Raw genomic sequence first — 23,586 nt, 5'->3', positions numbered from 1 at the left:
AGAGCTGTTCTCTGAGTAACAAGCTAAATTTAGAGATCAGTAAAGTTGACAAATTCACATGACCCAGGTCAGAGGAGCAAGTATACAAGAGCAGGCTATAAAGCATCGTTTACCTAGGATGATAAGAGTTAGTGCTCCATGCATGGAGAAGAAATCAGCTTGTGGCAGCAGACCATTGTCTTTGAATCATCCTTCTTTTTCTTCTTTTTCTCCCGAATAATAAAGCAGTTAGCATCGTCTCTAAATGTTTGGGAATTACCCCCATCCTCTGTTAGGCTCTGTGAAGGGAACAGTGCTTTCCAGCATATGCTGAATTTTTTAGACTTAAGGTAGTTGATTATTTTGGTATTACATATATGTGTCTGTATATATATATAAATGTATATAGGAGAACAGCATAATTTATATATGGTTTTGTATCCAGCTTTGAACACTGCATTTCAGGCTACGTCGTGCCTTTTATGCAGTTGCCACATAAATGGGCAGAGTTAACACAGTTAACATGAGGAAGCATCATCCCCCTTCATCACTATGCAGAAAAAGTCATAAATTTTGTATCATTCTTGGGTAAAGCTTCCATTCAAGGGGATTTATGGGGTAGTGATTTAAATGTTTGAAAGACCTCATTGACTGAAATTGTTTAATCCCTGGCATTTAATATTCTGCAGTTCTGATGGGACTACATATGTTCAATTACCACATAGTATTTCATCTGTATCTTAAAAACAGCGGGAGAAAATTTGCTCTTTTTAAATTCTTTTTCCTTTATCTTGACATTTAGGAATAGGTTTGCAAGACATCCAGTTCATCATTCTGCATCTAATAAAATCCAAATCAGCTAGCGGTTGATGATCCGTATGATTGGAAATCCATGTATAGTTCTCTTTATATATATATATATATATATGACCATAAAAATAGCTTTTTTTCTTACTTTTGGAGGAGTAACAGACAAAAGCTCATTCAGCATTTTTATCCATTGAAGATAATTTGGGACTATTGATTTCATTATTTATTGATCACATTTAAGAATCGGCTCTTATCGCTTTACCTCAGGGAAAAAAGTAATAATTTTTTAAATTCGTCCAATAACTAGTCTCAGATATTTCTTTGAATGCTGGGACAGAGAGAGAGGAGAGAGAGAGACACTTAGCTACAAAACCCTTTTTGTTCTTGCAAAGCATTCAGAAGCTATGGCAGCATCCACAGGCTGAATTCAGAGGCAAACTTCAAAAATACTCAACAGAGTATTGTCCTATCCTCCTAGGACCGCTGCTCCCGTTTTGTGATCAAATTCCCAGAAAAATCTGACACCCAGCTTCTGCAGCTTTCCTTAGTGCTTACCATTTTTGAAAACCTAGGCACGTATTTAGGCAGATGAACCTGGCCTGTAACGTAGTTTTTGTAGCTCACCTGTTTTAGTCCCAGAAAATCAGTGTTAGGGAGAAGCCTTCTGGAATTCAGAGGAAAGACTGTATAGAGAACTTCATCTGCATTATATAAACGTTATCCTAAACTCATGAGAACCTACTTAAAAATGAACAGTGTTGAGGATGCCTTTTGCTCTCTCACACCAAAGGTTATTACCCGTCCAGGCAGCATTTCTGCCAGCGCAGGAAGCAAGGGTAAATAGAAGTCTGCTGTGTACCGTACTTGCTGAATTATATTAGAATGAATTGCAGTAATAATTTTTTGGGTTGCAAGTGCTAGTAGTTAAGTAATGCTATGCAGGGAGCTCTGCAAACCTTTATTACTGCTCCCTGTCTTGTAAGGACTTAGAGGATTTATTGTACTCGAGGGATTGCTTGAACAGAGAGATTGAGCGTATGCTGTGGTGTACTGCACATCATCCAGTTACAGTGCTTTGTAATGATGAGCTTTGTAGTTATTCAGTGAGTGATTTACTATCTAGTTTACTATCTAGGGGCTTCATGTTGCTTTGTCTCTAGAGGGTTAGGAAGTTTGCAGTACAGAGTTTGGTTTAATTTTCTTTTCATTCTTTTTTTATAGTTACTGAAATGTGAATGACACCATCTTATACTCAGATCCATCTCTAGGGACGTCAGAATTGCACTTAAACTATTTGCTATTTTTTGCTCCCGAGGCCAGTTCAGTTGGGATGAGTGTCATTCTTCAGACCTCCGACATTACTGTAAATAGATTTGTCTGATATCTGCCTAGGCGTATTAAGGCTTCACAGCTATCAATGAACTCGACTTCTGTCTAGTGATTCGTTATTAATCATGGTATAAATGGGAGGCAAGAACCTGGAGATGAAAATATAACTGTGTATGAACCCGTGAAAATGATTCTAAAGGTAGGTAGCAATGAAATCTGGGAGAACATATGGGAAAGTAAACGAGCTTACCTAGGTGTTCAGAATAGATGTGTTACATGTACAATGATGGTTTGTTTTCTTTGTTGTTTGTGCCAGCATAGCAGGGAACTGGGTGGCCTTTCAGTGACTGACATGTATATTTTGCTGAACTAATTTTGTATCAATAGAGCTGCCTCTGGGAGGCAATTCATTCCAACAAACACATTTTCCTTTGCGTGGAGTTGGCTGGCACCTCTTGTAAATGCCGTGGCATTCAGATCGCTTTGCCTTTGGTTCAGTTAATGCAGTGTGTCAGCTGCTTCCTCGCAGTGAAGGAATTTTGTATGAAACCATTACAAAAGAGCTATGAAAAACACTTAAAGTACAGTATCAGGAAATATTTTATATTTCTGAGTTTTTGCAGCGGCAAGCCTTAACCTGCTGTTAGTGCTGCTTTTGGATGAACAGCTGGAGGCAGCTGCCACCAAAGTGACACTGCAGAGGTGGCTCTGCCAAGCACACGACAGGGTCTGACAGCGCTGGCAACAAATTCTAAACTAATTTCTGATACTGCCATAAACATTTACGGGAGTGGTGAGAGAAAAAGGTAAGACTTATAGGTTTGTGTGTGTCTTCTTCCTGGTCAGGACTGTCAAAGTGAATGTTTAAATTTGCTGAAAGGTTCAGCTCACCCCTACTATCAGTGCAATTAAATGACTCCTGGTTGACGTAAGGCTGGAACAATCATCTTGCCTGCACTCTGAAATAAAACTTTAAAATATCTTCCTTTCCTACAGAGTAACATTTAGGCACGGTAATTGGCACGTACTTTTATGAATGTGCAGGTTGTGTTTCTGAGGGGTTCCTGAGCAAGGGCGGCACTGCCTAAAGGCACCTTTGTTTAAAGCTGTGTGTCTGCAGGTTGGTCGAACAGAAAATGAGAGTGTGGGGATGAGCAGTAGGATAATTCAGACGGGATGTGAGGAAGGGAGCAGAACTTTCTAGGTGGCCCGCTCCTCAGCACCACTGACTCACCAAGCGGCCTGAGAGAAGTCGTGTCCCTGCTTTTCCTTTGCCTCTCCGCCTGCAGCTCCTCATGCTGACGGCTGGGCTCCCTTTCTTGCCGTGCCTGAGGTCCTCTGGATTCAAGGTGTTACTGGGGAAGGTCAAAGAGAACATTGTAAGCACTTCGGTGAATGGGGAATTGTGTTCTGCAGCAGTGCGATGTGTCAGCACGGAGGCAGCAAGTGAGAATTAAGTGACAAGGTTTCAGTATTCTTTTTTTTTAAATCAGAGATTATAGGGGCGAGTTTCTTAATCTGTTTTTCAGAGCGTGTTTGCAGTGGTTGGATACTCTTCCGTTATTTTAAGGAAAGGCTCTGGTACTTAAGGACATGGTTTTGTGCGTGACGTTGGTGGAAGGGGGATAGTTGGACCAGATGATGTTGGAGGTCTTTTCTAACCTTAGTGATTCTGTGATTCTATTTCACATCTGTTCTTTATGTGTAGTACAAGAAGATAGGTCAAATTAAAGAAAAAAACAAAACAAACTCTTCTAATTTTTTTGTTCTCCAGAAGAAGATAGTTATGTTAAGTCTCATTGACATTTTTAAATTGATAAACTCCTGTCTGTTGTCCATTTCGCAATCCTCTGGAGTTTTATCAGTGTATAGAGTGCTTAGAACTTATATCCCATTTGAGAAGAAAAATATTCTGTTAAGCAATTTCTCCCTTTTCATAGCTACTTCGGTGTCTGTAGAAAAGTTTACATGCTTGTGGCCTTTATTTACCAGCCTGGCACCACACCGGTGCTTATGTGTAGGAGTGGAGTGCTACTGGTGCTCTTCAGCAGCTCCTTGGTGCTCATCTACTGGTTATGATTGGTGTTAGAGAGGCAGCAGATGAAACACTACCCACAGAGGGCCAGAAGAGGACTGGAGAAAACACCACACACAGCAACCTCGAGAGAAGAAGCTGAAGGGTGGAAGGCAGGGCTGAGGAGCTTAGGGGGGGTGAAATCTCAAGGGCTCTTTTGTTTTTTCAATCTTTTTATTTTTTTATTTTTTTTTCAAAATTATTCAGCTTTTTTCCCCACTGGTGAGGATAGAAGACCATTCCTTTCCAACAGGCACTGATAGGAAAATTCAGAATGAGTTAAACTGCAGATGTTCAGCATCCTGAGAAACTGGCTCTTTTCTTTTAAGCTAGTGAAGTAATGCCTAAAATACGGTGCCTTCTAGATATGGTTCTGCAAAGTGTTCAAGGACCACCTTCCAGGATTCACAGGTGATACTTGGCAAGGGATGCTATCAGTGTACGAGGGTAAGGTTCTGACTTAGTGTTACACATCATCGGACGGAAGGCTTGCCAAATTCTGCCAGTATTTCGTACCAAAATCATAGTGACATTCCTCACAGATTTAATTAACGGTATGGTTCGATTTCAAAACAAACTCATCAAAAAGTGAATCTGTGTTTTTACTCCTTTGTTCTAGCTTTAAAATTAGCATGGGTTAAACTGAACTTTCGTATTTAGTCTGCTGTACCACAGCAGCAGACCTGACTGGCCAGCAGGTGTTGAACACTCCGTTACAGCATCTGCTGTGCTGAAATGCTCCCCAGCTTTTACTGGCCGACAGGCAGCCTTGGTGAGCATGAAGATGCTCTGTTCTCTCTTACTGACCTCAGCTTTGGCTTTTACCTTTCAGTGACAGCCAGAGTCCTGGAGGGAAGCACGTGGCATGCATTGCTGCTGAATCCCAGGCTGGGGATAGCTGCTGAACTGTAGAATTAAAGTACTGGAGCGAACCAGTTAATTTCTCATGCCCTCTGTGTTTTCCATTCTGATCTTTCAAGTTATGCACTGCTGTTCTTTTTGTTCTTTCCCTTTTCAGGCACCAGAGCAATGGAGCAGTTATTTCCCGCTGTGGACAACCCGAGGTCAGTTGGTGGGGCTGGAGGAATGCAGATGACGAGCACCTTGTCCAGTCGGTAGCCAAAGCCTGTGCCTCAGATTCGAGGTCCAACAGTAACAAACTAATGAATGGAAATTGTTCCAGAGATTTCTCCAATGGAGGAGACCTCTCTGATGTGGAATTTGGTAAGTTTGTCACAGTACTTTTTCTGTAAAAGGCAGAGCTTTTGGAAAAAGCTTAATCTCCTCTATGTACTGTAACAGATTCAATCCCTTTTGTTTAATGAGGCATTCTCTGATTTCTGTGTGCATGTTGCATATAAGCTGTGGGGCTTGAGTGTATCATTGTTGTAACTGATGTCAGAAGTATCCCTTCAGTTGCATATTCTCTTCCCCAGATTCCTCCATCTCTAATGCTTCGGGAGCAGAGAGTTTGGCAATACAGCCTCAGAAGCTTTTGATCTTAGACGCACGATCCTACGCAGCAGCTGTGGCGAACAGAGCCAAAGGTGGAGGCTGTGAGTGCCCAGGTAAGCAGCGTTTCTTCCCATTTTCCTATTAAGTTAATCAAAAAGATTTGCTCAAATATAATTACACTGATATACTTCAGTACTGTGTATTCAACAGGCTGCATAGATGCAAGTGCTATTCATCTGTATGAAAGTTCTGAACCATTGCAGCTATCTCACAGCCCTTCAAAAGGACAGGTTTATCTGTTCCTTTGAGTTTGTTCCTCAGAGCATAAACCAGCTGGCACCATTATTCAGTATATGGTGAACTGTGTGGAATGTATTTATTATCTTTCTCTTTCTCAATCAAATATATAAACTAGAGTGAGACAAACAGATCCAATATGCTGATGTCTGAAAAACCTGAACAAACTTTTAAAGTCCATTAGCTGTAAAGGACAGTCATAGTCTAGAACAGTTATGCAGAAGACAAATTTTCAGCAATCGTTGTAAAGCTGAAACATTTTTCAGCATTTATTCTATAACCCAAAGCAACTGAAATCCTGATTGATCTTGCATTTGTAATATATTCACATTTATCACTTTCTTTGTTCTTTGGCACATGTAAATTGTTGATGATATAAACAAGATATTATTTTATGGTCACAGTTGGATGTGAATACAGCCTGTTAAAATTCCATAGCTGGAGAATCTGAAAAGAATACCAGACAGAAAAATTGTCAGTAAGATAACAAAAACTATTTCGGCCACGTATTCCTGTTTTGTTTTTTACTGCAATTGCTTCACTTTGATAAATAGCCACCAGAAGGAAGAGATGAATTTTCCATTTAACACCTCGCAATGACTAAATAACTCATCATCATCACAGAGAAAAATTTCAAAACAGAAAAGCGAGGTATACAAGAAGTTTAATATTTTTTTCATATATATTGATTCTTGAATTCTTTGTAGAAATTTTCCAAACAGCTTAAGTGTCACCTTTAATAAATTTGACTTGCATTAAGTACATCCTTTTTGCTGATACATTTTGTCCAGGTATTGCCAAGTTTGCTTCTCTCAGTATAAAAAAAAAATCTCAGTTATGTTGTGTTTTATATAAAATATTATTCAGTAAAAAAGACAAAAAAACCTTAGATATTCTGATACTGTCAGTCACTTTGGACTGGAGTTACCTATTTTATCCCTAACAGGATGTTTCTGGTTTGGGCAGAATTTGTTGGGCATTTAAGAAATCAAATGATTCTTAAATGATTTTAAGAAATCAAATGATTTCTTAAAATAAATATTCTATTTTAAAAGAGTACTGGATTTTCTTTTACAAGCAGTCAATATCCAGTGTTCTAAATCCTGACTTTATTTCTGTTGTAGGAAAGATCATTTTATTGCTATCATGTCATCATTTTTGTGCAAAGAAGCACCGATACAGAGCAAAGCTAGGTCTAGGAGTGACTAGTTAGTATTTTTCTGCAGCTTCTTGGGTGCTCCCTCTAACTAGTGGCCACTGTCTGTACTGAAACTGCTTCCCCAGCATAGCCAGGTTGCTTGAGTACATATCATGGCAATGTCTGAAGGAAAGCTCAGTAATTCCATTTATCTTCTACTTTCCTTCAAGTATTTCTCATGTATTGCTTGTTCCTCGTAATAGAAAAACTCAAAGCAGCTTTTTGGATTAGTTAAGAAAGCGAAAATGTAACTTTTATAAAAATATAAATTAGTTTACCAAACTACAGAGCATCCATAAATTACCAGTTAAATATTTTTATGCTTCTCAGTCTCTTGAAGAACATTCTGTAACCCCTAGTGCAGCAGTATCACTGTTCCCATAGGTTTGTACTCTGCTTTTTGTAATGTGAAGCAGCACACTGAAAACAAATACAGAAACACTTTGCTGTTTCCTGTTTTGCTTGTTTTGTTGTAATGCCTGGAATACCTGCTGAAGTCCAAGCGCTAGTTTTTCCTTACAGAATATTTGTAAACAGATTATTTCATCTGTCCACAGCACCAGAGGTTTGTTTTTATGAAAAAGCTTCTTTTAGAAATTAAGCTAAGTGCAGTTTTCAGTTTCTTCCCTCTTTCTTGATATTTCCCTACAGAGTATTATCCAAACTGTGAAGTAGTATTCATGGGAATGGCAAACATTCATTCTATCCGGAAGAGCTTTCAGTCCCTGCGTTTGCTCTGCACGCAAATGCCAGATCCAGGAAAGTAAGTGGATGTTCGGTGTTTTTGGCATTTCTTACATCTTTCTGTAACCGCATTCTTTTGCTGCTGTTTTGTAAACTGAAATGCAGTGGGTTTTTCCCTTATTGACTTTCCTGTGTAAAAAATGGTAAGCTGTATTTTTCATTTCCATGGAATTTGAGCTTTTGTTGGATTATTGTCACTGAAGAGAATTTAGAAAATGAGATCTGGGATTATAATTCAGGCCTGAATTTTGATCCCAGAATGTTACTACTTTCATGTGTGCTTCTGAGTGCTAGCACTTAGTCTAGCCTGCTATTCCCAGATCTTTAATCTTTGCAGCCTGGCTCTCCTTCAGAAAAAATCTAGCGGTGTTCCATGTATTTCATGCAGTTATAGTGTCCTTTCAGGGAACATAACCCTCCGGTGCTATGGGATAATTAGCCTCTAGTTGGCCCACCAGCTCAGGAGCCTCTGAGGTTGGGTCTTCATTAGGACACCGTAGTTTCACCAGTCCTGTTTCTCCTACCAGGTCTCTCTGCTTTGAACTTGTTGCTGATTGTCACTCAAATGGCCACGCTTACTGAGCTGAATCTGAAAACCTTCATACTGCTCTGGTTCTTTAGATACCTACTGCACACCTTGGAAAGCCTGGCAGTAGTTGAGATGTGGGTGATACCAAAGGCACCTCAGGTTCCAAACTTTCCTTGCAGCACAGAGTTGTCCTGGGGATATGGCAGAGTCCCAAGATCTGCCACTGATACCAGAAGTGCAGGGTAATCTGAATCCTCAGCTCCAAAGATTGGAGTCAGTAGAGGCTGCTGAAAGTAGCGGTTAGCAGCAGTGCTTGTGCTGGCCATTGGTGGGGATGTGTTGTACTGGGCAAGTTTTTCTTCCTGCAAGTTGTGTGCAGCAAGCCACGTGCCACAGACTGGCTGTTCCTCAGGTGGGCTGCACGGCTGTGTTTCTTACAAATCCAGGAAAGCATAGATATAAACGAAAAATATTCGAGAATGACATTCACAGTTTATTCAAATACAAATTGAATCACGGTTGTGCTTTGATTTGATGGATTCAGAGATCCAAACCTGGAAGCATTTTAAAAGAACAACAGTTGTCCTCGTTTCTTTTCCTCTAGTTGGTTATCAGCTCTGGAAAGTACCAAGTGGCTGCAGCACTTATCTGTGCTTCTGAAGTCTGCGCTACTCGTGGTTCATGCTGTGGACCGAGACCAGCGACCTGTCTTGGTGCACTGCTCCGATGGCTGGGACCGAACCCCCCAGATAGTGGCGCTGGCCAAACTGCTGCTAGATCCATATTACAGGACCACAGAGGTTTGTAAACCATCGGTTAATGCATGAAGTGGTTATCGAGTTTGGGTTCTTTTCCAAGGAAGTCTGTAAAAAAATAATTACAGGTTTTTCCACTAGAAGAAGTACCAAAGCTAGCAGGAGTTAACAGTAGTCTGCAGATACAGTTACATATACTTGTAAATAGAGTCTGTAATTCAAGAGCAGATTATATTTTTCCCTTTTGCAATAACTGCCTAGTCGTGGTCTGTGCTTCCCTGTATTTAGTGTAGGGATATAGAATACAGAGTGCTTCTGGCACCATTGCAGTTTCTCAGACAACTGTTGATACAAAGCTTTTCTCTTTTCTAGATTTCTCAGCTGCATATTTTTCCAGTTTCATTTTTTCATTGTCCTTTGTTGCTTAGGTATAATTCAGTTGATTTTTCAGCCTGGTTTTTCTTCTATCACTTTTCAGCACTGTGGGATATGTGATGGCTGGGTTCCATCTGCCAGCCCACATGCAAAATGTCTTTGTTGTCTAGAACAGAAGCATGTGTCTGAACACTGTGCTAAAAACTGCTGATCAAAACCTCAGACACATAAGTACCAGCAGTTTAATGTAGCAATGCCTTTTGGAGGAAACTGTGGAGTCTTCCTCAGATCCTTTTTCACATTGGTTTTAGAAGTCAGTGTTTATCAGGTCAAAACATACTGCTCTGTCTTCAGCACAGAACCTCCTCATAGTTCCTACTCAGTGTTGTCATTCCTGTTCAAAGCGCAGAGTTCCTCTGTACATGTCTTTTGCCTGCCTTCCTTGTCCCTACCGCATCAGAGGACGCCATATACTGTAGCTGTCTGCACAAGGATCAGAAATGTTTAGAAAAATGAGTCTTCATCGTTGTCACATTTCAGGCTTTACAGCTATCAGCTTTTCTTTGTTTTAAGTTACAACCATTGACTCAATAAACGTGCTCTACAATTTTTCTTTCCACTAAGAAGCAAGGCCTTCCTAACACGTGGTAGGGTTTAGGTCCTGTAAGACTAGGTGTCACGTCCAGGTGCTCAGCTAGGCACTAGTTTTGAAAAGTGCTTTGCCCTTTTAGTTTGCATGTCCTGATTTCATTGTGCAGCATTTCATGTTGCAGAGGCATTAGGTAAAGTAGAAAAGAAGTGATGGGGCTAATGCTGAGGGGAAGTCAGACGGAGTGAGGACCCAGCAATAAGATGATTCCCACGGGTCTTGGATTGTCTTAGAAAATTGAACCAAAGAAAAAGAGGAACTTTTCATCTGTACTCTCATTTCTGCAGGGTTTCCAGGTGCTAGTGGAGACGGAGTGGCTGGATTTTGGCCACAAGTTTGCAGATCGCTGTGGCCATGGTGAGAATTCGGATGACCTAAATGAGCGCTGCCCAGTGTTTTTACAGTGGCTGGACTGCGTCCATCAGCTCCAGAGGCAGTTCCCTTGCTCTTTCGAGTTTAACGAAGCATTCCTTGTGAGTTGTGGCTTGAGAGATTGCTGTTTTATAGACTGCTTCTAAACCAGTACCCAGTACTAACACACTAAAGAGCTCTGAGGGGTTTCTGATTTTCCCATCTATCTGTGATATGCTGCAGCCTGATAAAGGAAATGGGAAAACTGCCCTGATACAACAGACCTTGTATGCTTCCTGGAGCTTGAGATCTGTTCACTCTTAAAACAGAAGTAGGACCCTTCAGGATTTCTTTTAAACTTTAAATAAATAAATAAATAATATTAATTTCATAGTTTCACCTAGGAGGCATCCTCACAACATTAAAAAAAAAAGAAATGTTTACTGGTGATATAAACTTCCCCCTAGTTTGATCCCATTTTGAGTTGAAGATGACTCCTCTGAAAACAACCCCTGTTTTACCTTTCCATTCAGCTTTTGTGTTTCTGAGCTGAAAATGTGTTTAGCTGTGTTTATTTTCTTTGGAATTGGACAGCTCTCCTATTAGAAATTGGCCTCGGACTGTCAAAATCAGTTTTCAAGGCCAGAAAGCAGGTTTGTGGGAAAGTGGCAGTCCCTGACTGCAGAACTAGTAATCTGAAGACTGAAAGCTTTTATGGAGTGTCTGATCCACTGAGAGATTTAAAGCACGTTCCTGTGAGTGTAGCCGCCTTGCATTACCACTTGCCAGCTCAGCCATGGAACAGAGTTTATGTCCGGTTCGAGCTTAGCTCGGCTGTGAAATAAGATACGTAAGCTTATAACTGGCTTCAGAGCTCGCTGCTAATCTACAGGAGCTACGCGTGAACATACCCATGGTGGTCTTGCCACCTTCGAGCAAAACCCCTAGCTGTTAGTGCACAGTCACGGGGACTACTGGGACTATTAGGTTCATGTCAAGCTGTTTGGTCAGACCACAGAATAGAGTGACTAACAATCCAGATGTGTGTGTTGCGGGCATTTATACCGACACAGAAATTAACACTTTTCCCTGCTGTTCTTTGCCTGCTGCATTAGTGTTTTATAACAGAGGTATTGGGCTTCCTTGCCTGTCCTCCTGGTTTGTGAGTTTTGAACTGGCAAGACTTTCAAACTTGAGTGTGAACAAGTATTTTGTCTTTATTTTGTATACTTTTTCCTTGACTTTTTAGCTACGACTCTAAAAGATGCCTCTGTTCTTGAATCCTTTTGCAATTAATTTATAAGGAGACATGCAAAAAAATTCAGGTATATTTGTATGTCAGTCTTTGGGAAGGGGTGTATTGCCCTGCGAAGGAAAGTTTTCTTGCTTCTTAAGCATTAAGCCTGATATCTTCTGCCATATGACTGTATTTGTATTGGTCTCTGCAGGTCAAATTGGTGCAGCACACCTACTCTTGCCTCTTTGGTACATTCCTGTGCAACAATGCGAAAGAGAGAGGAGAAAAACACACTCAGGAACGGACCTGTTCTGTCTGGTCTTTGCTGCGGGCAGCAAACAAAGCCTTCAAAAACCTGCTCTACTCCTCCCAGTCTGAATCTGTATGTATCCTTTAATCCCTACCACATGGGAGAGTCCCTCAAAGGGGACTTGCAAGTATAATGTTTTCAGAAATGTGTGCCTTAAGGAGATACCCAGGCTGTAGCAGTGGGACATCCTGTGGGTTCACTGGCACCAGGAATGCAGCGTAGAGATGGTACACATTTCTGGAAATGCCTCAGCTCTCCTCCTCGATATTTACAGTTGGACGCTCTGTTCGGTCTTGTGTTTCAAGTCTTGCGTTAGGTCTGCTGATATTTGAGGAATGTCAAATGCAACCTCAGAAATTTCTCTGTGCTAGAGACACATTTTCTGTAACTAAATATTTTGCTTTTTTTTTTTTTTTTTGGTAACAGAAAACATTTCTGTTTGACAAATAGACCTTTCTAGAGAACTAAACTATGTCAGAGTGCCATAAAATTGCATACAGACCTAGACACTTTGTCTATATTAAACCTAAACCTAAACAGAAAAAGTAACTAGGATTATTTAGCATATCTGTGTTTCTCTTAATACTTTCACATTTTCGGTTTGGCTTATCCATAGTAATAGCTCACTGAAGCTTCCAGGAAGGGGCTTGCAGTTACCTTTTTTTGGGTATTTGATGAAAGGGCTTGTAAGGGATTTAGACAGAGATGCAATATGGTAGGCATGGCATGTAAACAAACAGTCAATCATCAAAGGTCACCATGACTAGATGGCAAAGACTTTTATAAATATTTAAACGCTTTTTGTTTATAAAAGTATCAGATACCATAAACCTAACTGTAAGGACTATACAATGTTTTGCATATGATAGACGTGGTTTTTAATTGTTCCTCAGAAGAAGATTAAGGCTTGGCTTAGTGGGAAAGAGTTTGTCTACATTTGTTATAAAAAGATAAATTTAATATTCACATCAGCCCTCTGTCACTGTCTGTCTCCCGTAGACACCGTACTTGCAGCCAGTGCTCAGCCAGTGCAGATCCCATTTGTCATTGTGACAGGCAGCAGCAAAGAAAGCCCTTCAAGACTTTTCAGCCTGACATTGTCATTACAAGAGTGGATGTGGATGTGATAGCCAAAAGCATGAGACACTGCAGATAAATACGGCTTGTGAGGATGTTTAGAGCTATGGGGGCATCTAAGTTTTCCCAGAAAATACCAGCAAGTTTACCAGCTCCAGGAGGAGCTCAGAGAGCTTAAAACAGGCAGTGCAGCCAGGCAGTTGTTCTGTCCCTGGGCTGCCTTTACATGCTGTACCCTACAGTACAGGTGTAGCCTTGTGATTTGGCCTGTATTCTCAGTAATTGGTACACTGGTATACTAAGCTAATTAGGATAATTTGTCTGTCCATAGAAGTTTTGGTAATTTCCTATCTTGTATTCATTTCTTCCTGTTTTTTTTTTTTCTTCAGTGTTTAATAGGTGCCTCACTGATGTAGCCACATCTGTTCTAAAACCACAGTCATTTAAGAGCAGCATCCACCAAACCAAGCCACCCCACATCCTTCCCTCTGATTCACTTGTTTCTTTGCCGTTCCCTGCTTTTCCAAAAGAAAGTTGCCTGGGAAAACAGTGGAATTGATAGAGAGATTCCAGGTGTTCTTAAATTGAAACAGAAAGCATCTTCCACAGACAAGGAATCCCTTTTAAGAACAAGCTGCCTGTTCAGTAAAAGTATTTCTGCATGTTCTTAATTTTTCACATGTGAGTGCTTCCATTAAAGACAGGGTTAGCTTTGATGAATTGGAGCCTGTAGAAAGAGGTTATTAGTTCAGCTCTCATATGGCGCACTGTAACACAAAGTACGAGGAAATCTCTGCGCTAACAATGGGCCACTGAATTCTTCAGCAGTTTAAATTGCTCAAAAGCATTATTAAGGTGTAGATTCACAGAGAGCACATTGCAGTAATTCATTCACGAGAAGTTGAAAGCCGGCATTGTTATGCCTCAGCCTCCGCCTCTGAAAGAGTAGATAATTATATATCCAAGTGCAGCTGATTAGAAATGCCATAGCTGCTCATTGGCCTTCAGAGGTATCTAAAGATCTAACAAAGCCTCCCAGCTGCAAACCTGAATAACAAACCAGGAGTGCCCCAATCAGATGTGAACGTCTTTTTGCACCTTGGGAGCAAAGAGTTGCAGTTTCTGAACATTGTGTGTGTTTTCCTCTCTCAGGTGCTGTATCCAGTGTGCCATGTGCGTAATTTAATGCTCTGGAGTGCTGTTTACCTGCCATGCTCTTCCCCCTCCACACCTGCTGATGACACCTGTGCCCCATACCCTGTTCCAGGCTCTAACCCTGAAGATCAGCCTCTGGGCAGGTGAGCCTAGAGCCCAGAAATCCCATCCTGTAAAGTAAGATCAACAGAGAATATTGTGGGATATAAAGAGGAGAATACTTGTTGTGGGAGGGAAGTATTTTTCACAGGCTTTTTTGTGGGGCTGTTTGACTGACCGAAAGCAGTCTTTCCTTGTTTGTTTTGAAAGCTTTTAAGTTTCAGAGGTCATAGCGTAACAAATACATTGAATCAGAAAGAAGATTAGCAAGTAGAATGAAGCCCTGGGTATTGCATAGCTTTGTGAGATTCCTCATATCCTTGTGGGATATGAGCTTTTATTTGGCTATCTTGAATTTCAGTTCTTTTTCTGTGTTGCATAACTTTCTTTGCTTTTTTTTTTTTTTTTTTTGTAAAATGATTCTGAACACATGTTAATTAGGAGGTGTGACAAGACTGTAAGCATTTGTGCTTTGTGGTAAAGGGACTGTTGTGGGAATGTTTGAAGTCTGATTCAACATATTTTCCTGATGGCAAACAAAAAAAAAGTACTGAAGCAACTTTGCACTACAGATGGTCAAAATGTGCTCCTAAATAATACCTCACAGAAGTCCATTAATTAGCAGATTGTTACTGTCCTAATTGTGGGGGGAGTTTTTAAACCATAGTAGCTGAACATAAAAATTTTAAAAAACAAAACAAAAAAAAAATCCCTGAGTTTGGATCCTGATTATTTGTACTTTTATAGGTTACCAAAGACAAGATCATTTGACAATCTGACGACAGCCTGTGATAGCAGCATGCCTACAACCAATCGACGCAGTAGCGACCCCAGCCTAAACGAGAAGTGGCAAGAGCACCGCCGGTCTCTCGAGCTGAGCAGCCTCGGGAATCCCGGGGACGATCCGTTTGATGGAGACAGCCTGAGTAAACAAGGCAGAGCTCTGGTTGGAGCAGAGCTTTCTGTTGCAGCCGGTGTGGCAGAGGGACAGATGGAGAACATTTTGCAAGAGGCCACTAAAGATGATGTTGGTCTGGAGGAGCACTTAAGGGGCAGCCTAGAGCCAGCAGGTAAAGCGGATGAGATTGCCCTGGAGAAGGAGAAGAGGACTGAAAATCTGCATGGGTATGTCAGTGACCTCTGTGAAAAGACGGAGGTGGATAGAGGTATTGTCATGAACAATCCACATCCAGTATCACAAGGTGCTTCTGAGCTTAGAGGACACCAGGATGAACAGACTGATCTCAGTAACACTATCCAGCAGTTACCTCAGGTGAAAGGACTATCGACTGTTCCTTTGGAGAGTTCTGTAAACAGAGACACTCAGAAGAACACGGAGGAAGGTGTTAGCAAGCTTGAAGGAGAAGCAGAGAGCCCGTACAGCACATCGCAGGCCAGCCTTCCGTTACCTCTTACAATCCCACCCGAGGCAAGAACATCCAACATCGAAAGTTCTACGGAAACCTTAACAGAGAGTGAAGCCAAGCAGGAGCTGATTGCTAAGGGTCCGTGCCACAGACTTCACCCGATCAACAACAGTGCTGACGAACTCTCGCGAACTATTGAGAACAGGCCAGAGGGGGAAAGCATGATAGAGCTTCAAAAACTGGGCACAAAAGCACATAGGACTTCTGGTAGCAGCAGCACGCACCTCCCGATGCCTTCCCCTTGTGCCTTGCCTTTAGCTGAATGTAAAGATGAGATTGTCTGTAATGGAGAGCTGGAGCCCGAGAACAAGATGACCGAGAAGCCCGTGGGGTTTAGCATCATGCAGAAATACCACGCGACAAACGGGCATTGCGTGAACGGGGAGGACGGCAGGATCAAGGCCTCTCTGAGTCGGCAGGTCTCCGCAGCTAGCTGTAGTTCCGCGCAGTTTCACTTGCGGAACTTGCACCAAAAATGGCTGTTTAGCCATCTGGGGAAGCAGCAGGCAGCCAGCAGCCCAGACCAACCTGCCAGAAGTCACCTGGACGATGATGGGATGCCCGTCTACACCGATGTTATCCAGCAGCGCCTGCGCCAGATAGAAACCGGGCATCAGCAAGAAGTGGAGACCTTGAAGAAGCAAGTGCAAGAGTTGAAAAGCCGGTTGGAGAGCCAGTTCCTGAACAGCTCCCTGCGTCTCAATGGTGATTATGGAGACGAAGTGGTAAGTGAGGTGGTAATTGGGCCACTGCTGGAAACAGCGGGCTAGTCGGTCACGTTCTGGATCTCACCATATTGTCAGTTCAGGGCTCATCGGTCAGGCGGGGATTTTTTGGCCGTACAGAGTTTTAGAAACCTGTCAAGGTCATTCTGGAAAGGGGCAAACAACTGGTTGGAGTACTTGGCAACTAGCATTACTGATGACTAATATTTTCACTGTATTTCGGTTCGACCATGGATATAGCAAAGGTTTATTTCAAGAAGCGTGTTTTGCAGCGTGCTTGCACAAAACTAGACGTACTTAAGATACCTGCATTAGCCTTATTCCAAAACACTACTTGTTTTCCTTTTGTTTTCATACATGGGAAAGACGCTTTTCTGAGGATGTGAATGTCATTTACTGGGGCAGGAATGCGGGACTGCTCTCTGGGTGCTTTGCAGCTTAGGGTAGGAAGGAGGCAGCAGTGGCTGCATTGTTAGCTCCGAACCATGAAGTTCAGGGCATCCCCTTTTCAGATGGATGGCTTGCTCAGGGCTTGTAAGCCAGAATGAATTAAGAGCTTTTGTGACAGCCGTATGTCAGCAAGAGATTTTTCTTAACAAGCTGAGAATTTTAAGAGAGCCTCTGAACTATGTTTGTAATTTTACTTGGAAGTGTTTAAAATTAACAAAGTAGAGAATAAATCCGAGGTGTGACTCAAATCCAACGTGCTTTCTGTAGCATGCTTAAATGATCTGCGTAGTTGCAGCTGCAAAGGAAATTTAAAAATCAGAAATGAAATAAGCATAACTTGAGTACAAGATCTCAAGAGCTAGCACGTTTTTTTACATCACTGTATATGTTGGATTGGATTTTTAAGTTGCCCTAGGTATTTCTCCCCTACCAGTTTTTACCTAGTTTCTCATCTTTTGACTAATAAATAGCAAAACTTCCAAGGACACAGAGTCACTGGCCGCATGCAGTTGGATGTAACACTGATTTGGAGAACAAGCGTACGAGCCTCTCGTCCTCTCCAGGCCTTCCAGCACAGAGCAGTTCTGTGCATTGCTGCAAAACTTGTTTTTTCAAAGGGCCAGTGCTATTACTTAACTACAGGAGAAGAAGAGGGGAGAGCTACCTGAGGAAGCAGCTAGGCACGGGAGAAGGGAAGGACATGAAGGGCAAGGTGAGGAGACGCAGGAGAATCTTTGAGTGTGCATCTTCCCGTGTGTCTGAACAGTAGGCAGTGTTGGCCTCTAGCTCCCAAGGCTGACATACAGAAATTTCCTACGTGCGCATTTAATGTACTTTAAATACCTACAGAGTTGAAAAAATATATTTATATTTGGATATATATAAAGTGATTTCCAACTTCTGTTTGTTTAATTTAATATTGTGTAGAAGTGGCAGAGGTGCTGAATAGTCCCAGGTACATTTGTTGAGAAAAATCCTCCGGGCCATCTTGGCTCTTCACAGAGATAACAGCACTAAGGCTCTTTTGGGGCGTCCACGTCAGCCGAGTCTCATTTACATTGGGTGTGGCTTCTTCTGGCGAAAGCTTGGTGTCCTTGGAGAAATTTGATGCTTTGGCTTAATTTACTACACTCCCATTTTGTAAGGGCATTCAGAACCTGCAGGGAGGGCTGGGATGTCCCCTGGAAAATTCATTATTTTTAAGAATCTGATCCCTACCTTCTATGTTTGCCTCAGCGTGCGAGTAACAGGGCTTTCTTCTGCAGCTCCAGAGGTGCCCATTTGTCAGGCACAAAAAGACATAAAATTTCTGCATTATTTTTTCACATAGTTTAAGGACTGGTAGAGATTTATTTAAGCCAGATAAAATACAACACTACCAGGCCAGACTGTATTAAGGAAGCATTATTCCCAAAAAAACTGTACATGGAATATATCTGGCTCAAATTCTCAGTTTCCCGTGCACGATTTGGCTTTTATTTTCCAGAACTTTTGCAGGGATATATGCATTACTTGTATTAGTTTTGAAAATGAAACGGACTTGGCAAGGAAATGGAACTATGAAATGGGAGCCACAGGTTTTTTGGTTACTCACCCAAAGTGCTGCCAGAATATTGTCCTGAAAGAGGGGAGAACAGATTTTAAATCCATTCTGCCTCACATCATCCTGTCATCAGAGGGTCAGAAGCTGACCTGTTGGGTTTTCTTCTTTTTCCTCTTTTTTTTTTTTTTGTGCAGTGGTGAATCACAAAAACTGCTTCAACGTGTGGCGTTCAGGCCTGGTCAGAGCGGTGTGCCCGCCTTTGCCGCCACGTGTGGGCAGGTGACTGGTTCTGACGTTCACCCTGCCAATGTGGATGTAGCCTGCTCCTCCTCAGCAGGAGGTGCCCTTTCCACTCCTCCCCACGACTGTCCAGTTTTTATTTGTGTGGAAGCAGGAATACGGGAAGGCTCTGTTCAGCTGTGTTTGTTTGCCAACAGACTTCTATACCCGACTCGGAAAGCAATCTGGATCAGAACTGCTTGTCTCGCTGCAGCACAGAGATTTTCTCTGAAGCCAGCTGGGAACAGGTGGATAAACAGGACACAGAGGTACAGACTAAATCCCTGTGAATTGCTCATTCTTCCGGTAGGATGGGATATTCGTAATTCAAATTGTCCTACAGCCTTTGGTCATGTGCCACTTCCTGTGAGCTATCCTCCTCACATTTCACTCATCTCGTACTCTAAATACCAGTACCTGTGCCTATGAGCCCTCTGCTGTCAGTGTTTGAGCTCTTTGAGAAGCTGTGGAAGGCATGGCTAGCCCACAGAGCCCTACGCTGACACATGCGTGGTGAATGTTCTTGGCCTGGATACGTCTACAGCACAGAGAAACCAGGGAATTGGACTTCCTGACCTCATTTCTGTTTGTCTGAGGGGAATTCGGTGTATCAGTTCTCAAGGGGAAGGTTTCTGTCTTTCTTTCACTACTAAGAACACTGAATTTGTACTCTTAAAATAGAACAAGCACTTCCTCATCGTGCTGTGCTTTGACTTTGTGAGCTCAAAGGAGATGGGTTTGTTTCTAATTAGCTGTGCGCTCCCTGATAGATTTGTCTCCTCTTTCTCCCAGGTGACACGATGGCTTCCAGACCACCTCGCTGCGCACTGCTATGGCTGTGACAGCACCTTCTGGCTGGCCAGCAGGAAGCACCACTGCAGGTAACCTGTGCGTCAGCAGAGGATGGAAGGGAGGGGGCGAGGTCGTGGCTTGAATTGTCCCCTCTCCTTTTAAACCAGGACAGGGCTTTATTTTGGCATGAAGTTCCTTTGCTGAGGATGGATGTCAGGGTAGTAGCTTGAGCAGGAGGATTGCATACGCACTTGAAGGAGCCAAGAGCTTTGGGAGAACAGGACAGTTTCTCCTGTTAGCTCCAGTCCATACAGAGTAGATGTTTAAAAAGGCAGATGCGGCATCGACTACACCCTGGCCTAAACAGATCCTGCCTTTTTTTCCTCAAACTGGGTTTGGAGGCAGCTAGCTGTTTAGTTTCTTAAGTGGGTGTAAATAATAAAAAAATACTGGCTTGTCTTCGCAGTCAGTACTGCAGATACACAAATAGCATCTTTTTTCCATTACTGGTTGAAAACCTGCTCCTTTCCTTCTCTAACCATTCTTTCCTTTTCATTAAATTGCTTTTGTGAGAGAATCTGAAAAGACGTGAAATAAAAGTTCTCTGCATTATTCTTTGCCAAACATCTTGGTAACAGAGGCTACGACAGATAATGCAGGCAGCAGGAGCTTAATGAAGAACAGGGGGTAGGGGCCTTTTGATTAGATCATACTCTAAATTTAGAAATCTGAGATTCTGTCTTAGTTATATTTCAAATAAATCCCCATTCCTGGACATGAGAAAACGATTACGAGAACTGTCATTTAAATGAGTGGCAGTTATCTCATTTTGATGCTTCGCTGCTTTTTGAAGTAGTAAATAATTTTACGCACCTTGTGTCTGTTTTATATTTTGCTTCATTTAGTCTTGTAGAGATAAACCAGGGAAGAATGAATTGGAAGTTGAATGGGTTTGATTTTTTTTTTCAAGTTTCATGTTCACTGTGTGTGTGCAAATCCATTTAAGTGTGCCTTACAGCTTCAGATGAAAAGTGTAATTACTAAGCATACAGTGATACACGTCTGAAGGGTTTTATAAGAGTCGAAAGGGCATTTTCCTTTGTCCTTTTTCTAGTGGTGTCTGTTGTGAGGTGTACCCATTCGTCATTGTCACCCTGCCTCCTTGCTTCCCTAGGCCGACTGACATTTAGCATCTACATTTCAGTTTCCTAGGCCTGGGCTCTGGTGAAGTCCTAGAGGATGTGTACGCCCTGAATGTGTACACACTGAACACCCCCAACACCATGAGGAGTTAAAATTCGGGGTTTCAAGTTTTGTTGCAAATTTCTCGTTGGTGTCTTTGCTCCTTCATCTTTCAAATGCCTGACCTGGGTTGAGCAGGCCGTCCGTGTAAGCTCCGATTGCTTGTGGTAGAGGCCAGTGAGGAGTGGCGTCCTAGCCAACAGCACAACCAAGTATTTTCTTAGTGTGCACTTTCATAAAACCCAGTATAAGTCTGCTCTCCATCTTATTTGAGACTGAAAATGAGTTGAAAACCACATTTTCAACTTGAGCACGATAAAAACTATCCAGCTTCTTTCATTGCCTCTATTTACTTCTTTTGCTAGTTCCCCTCTGAGCTCTTTCTCCCCTCCTTGCAGGGACATTGAACGTGTTGATCAAATCTGGTGAGCATTTACAACAGCCTCTGTCTGTTGTCTGTCTGCATTTTCTTGGTAACTTCTCCAAACTAACTCGGTCTATTCCCCATTTTTCACTCGCCTAGAGATCACTAGAAATAATGTGGGCGGCTAGCACAACCTATTGGATGTTTAGATTCATATAAACAGGCTTCTCTTTCCACAGAAAGGCATTTAGGGCTTGGCTTTTGGTAGCTTGAACTGTGATGTGGATTACACTAACACTCACCACCAGTAGGTCGTGTGTTTGAGTAACAGAGAATGCTTCGGTTCTAACTGGGAAGAGGCTGTCCTTCAAGTTTAGCCATCATGCATTTAGTTTTGATTCTTTCTCCTTTTGCCTGAATTTTGGGAGAGGTCAGCATGTTACCAAGCAGTTCTAGCGTAGCTGTGCAATGTGTCGACAGAAAAAATTGCCACTGATTTTAGAAGGACTGAAAGTACTGTGGCAATAACAGGTAAAGCAAGGCTGGTAGAGAGCTACTGTCAGAAAAAGCTGGATGAACACCCATGAGTTAATAAGAAGAGGTATTGGTGGTATGATTTTAACAGTCAGCCATCCTCAAAGGGGAAAGTTCACTTCTCCAGTGTTGTTAACATCTCTCTTAATCTCTCAAGCAAGGCAGCAGACCACTGGGACAAAAAGAGACAGTGGTTCAGGGCTTTCCGAAGCTCAGGGGAGAGCAGTTATAGAACACTGTCCTCTACACAGAGAGACAAAACAACAACAACAAAAAAAAACAAGCGTGTGTTAGGAAGCTGGTGAGCTACAACAACCAGATATTTGTTTTAATCCCTCTGGTTGTTTTCTGACCTCGTCCATCTGCAGTAAGTTTCTGCAGGGGAATTGTTCTTTGAGCAGCAGAGATGCTTTTCCGCAGGGGGTTTCTGTGTAACACCTCACGGAGTTGTTTTCACTCCTGTTGTTTTTTCTGATAGCCATTCCTAACAGGGTCCTTAAGAAGACTTCAAAACCACTGCAAAACGGCTAGCCACTGTGAGTGTCCTACTGCTGGGGTTATAGCTTTGAGACCAGGAGCTGCTGTGCGGAGCTGAGAAAATTAGCCCATTGAAGTGAGAAATGGGATTTCTCTGCTGCCTCTTTCCCCGTCATTGACCAGCACTCGGGAATCTTGTCTCTTGGCAATGAAGGATTAATCAAAGCTGCTGGGTGTAGGCAGAATTTTGTGTCAGTCTCTTGGCAGCTACAAATCTTTTGCAGCTCACATAGATAATGGCAGAAAATTCTGATGCCAAAGAGTTAATGAAAAGGGCATCAGGCTTGGAGGTAAACTTGCACACTTAGGTCCCTGGGGTGCTGTTCTGAGCTCCTTATAAGAATTGATGAGGTTGGAGGATAGGGCGCCACAGCGCTCCTCGGGCTAGCTTGATCAGCAGCAGGTTTGGAGGGGGGCTGCAAGAAGAACGTAATTATTTTCAAGATTTAAATCTTCTCCCCGCCTCCTGTGAGGTGCATGCGCTCGCGTGCCTCCACCAGCTGACACTTGACCAGAATGAGACTGCTCACCCTCCCGCGGCGTGACTGTCCCCGAGCATGACGTGCCTGGCTGCCCGCCCCGTCGCTTTGCATGATCCTTGTTGACTCCGTTTCCTTTACGCAGAGGTGGGGGACTGCTGGGAGCACCTCAAAAGGAACTGCGCAGCCGGGGCAGCGGGACGATTGCATCAAGCAAAACTGGTTTTATTTTTTTCATCTGTTCCATGCTTAAACCTTCCAGCAGTGCACTTGAAAGAAATGGAAGAAAATGTGTCTGTGCTGGTACTTACCAGCACGCGCTTTTAGAAGAGTAAAGGAGCAGAGACTTTTTCCTCCTGCCAGGACTGCAGTATCCAGTATGTCTTTAATGCAAAGCTGGATCAGTGATGTGAGCAGGGGCCAGAACACCACATCCCCCACATCCTTACGGAGGAAGGCTCTTTGTTTGCTGTCCCTCTCTTTTACCCGTGTGCCCACAAGGTAGCAGTGACAGCACTGAGCAGCTCCGAGTTCTCCTGCAGGTCAAGGGAGATAGCTTAGCCCCGTTTCCTGGAGGGGTAAGTTCCCTCCAGTTTGATGCAGGACGATACTGCGCAAAAGAGCAGTCACTGTAGAGATGGTAAATGATCTGTAGTTCTCTACTGTAGCTTGCTTTGTGTTCCTTTGTGCTGTCCCTACCTTAAAGCTCTGGAGGGAGGGAAGTCTTTGCATTCTGGTACTTAGGGAGTGCTGACTGCAGCCTCAAGGGCTGACCCCATTGCACCCATGAA

At 42.6% G+C, this 23,586-nt stretch overlaps 1 protein-coding gene across 1 annotated transcript in view; it reads left to right on the top strand.

The window, feature by feature from the left end:
* The window catches only part of MTMR3 (myotubularin related protein 3), an 84,335-nt gene that overhangs the window by 54,949 nt on the left and 5,800 nt on the right, over positions 1-23,586 (top strand). The window contains 10 exon segments of the mRNA XM_050714166.1: positions 5,211-5,416; positions 5,629-5,760; positions 7,794-7,905; positions 9,020-9,215; positions 10,482-10,667; positions 11,994-12,164; positions 14,322-14,467; positions 15,171-16,575; positions 19,006-19,116; positions 19,640-19,728. Coding sequence (XP_050570123.1) covers positions 5,211-5,416; positions 5,629-5,760; positions 7,794-7,905; positions 9,020-9,215; positions 10,482-10,667; positions 11,994-12,164; positions 14,322-14,467; positions 15,171-16,575; positions 19,006-19,116; positions 19,640-19,728 — 2,754 coding nt within the window.

The sequence above is a fragment of the Cygnus atratus genome, chromosome 17, assembly GCF_013377495.2.
Source record: "Cygnus atratus isolate AKBS03 ecotype Queensland, Australia chromosome 17, CAtr_DNAZoo_HiC_assembly, whole genome shotgun sequence".
Lineage (NCBI taxonomy): Eukaryota > Metazoa > Chordata > Aves > Anseriformes > Anatidae > Cygnus > Cygnus atratus.
The sequence above is the reverse complement of the archived record's forward strand: the minus strand, read 5'-3'. Positions and strand labels throughout refer to the sequence as shown.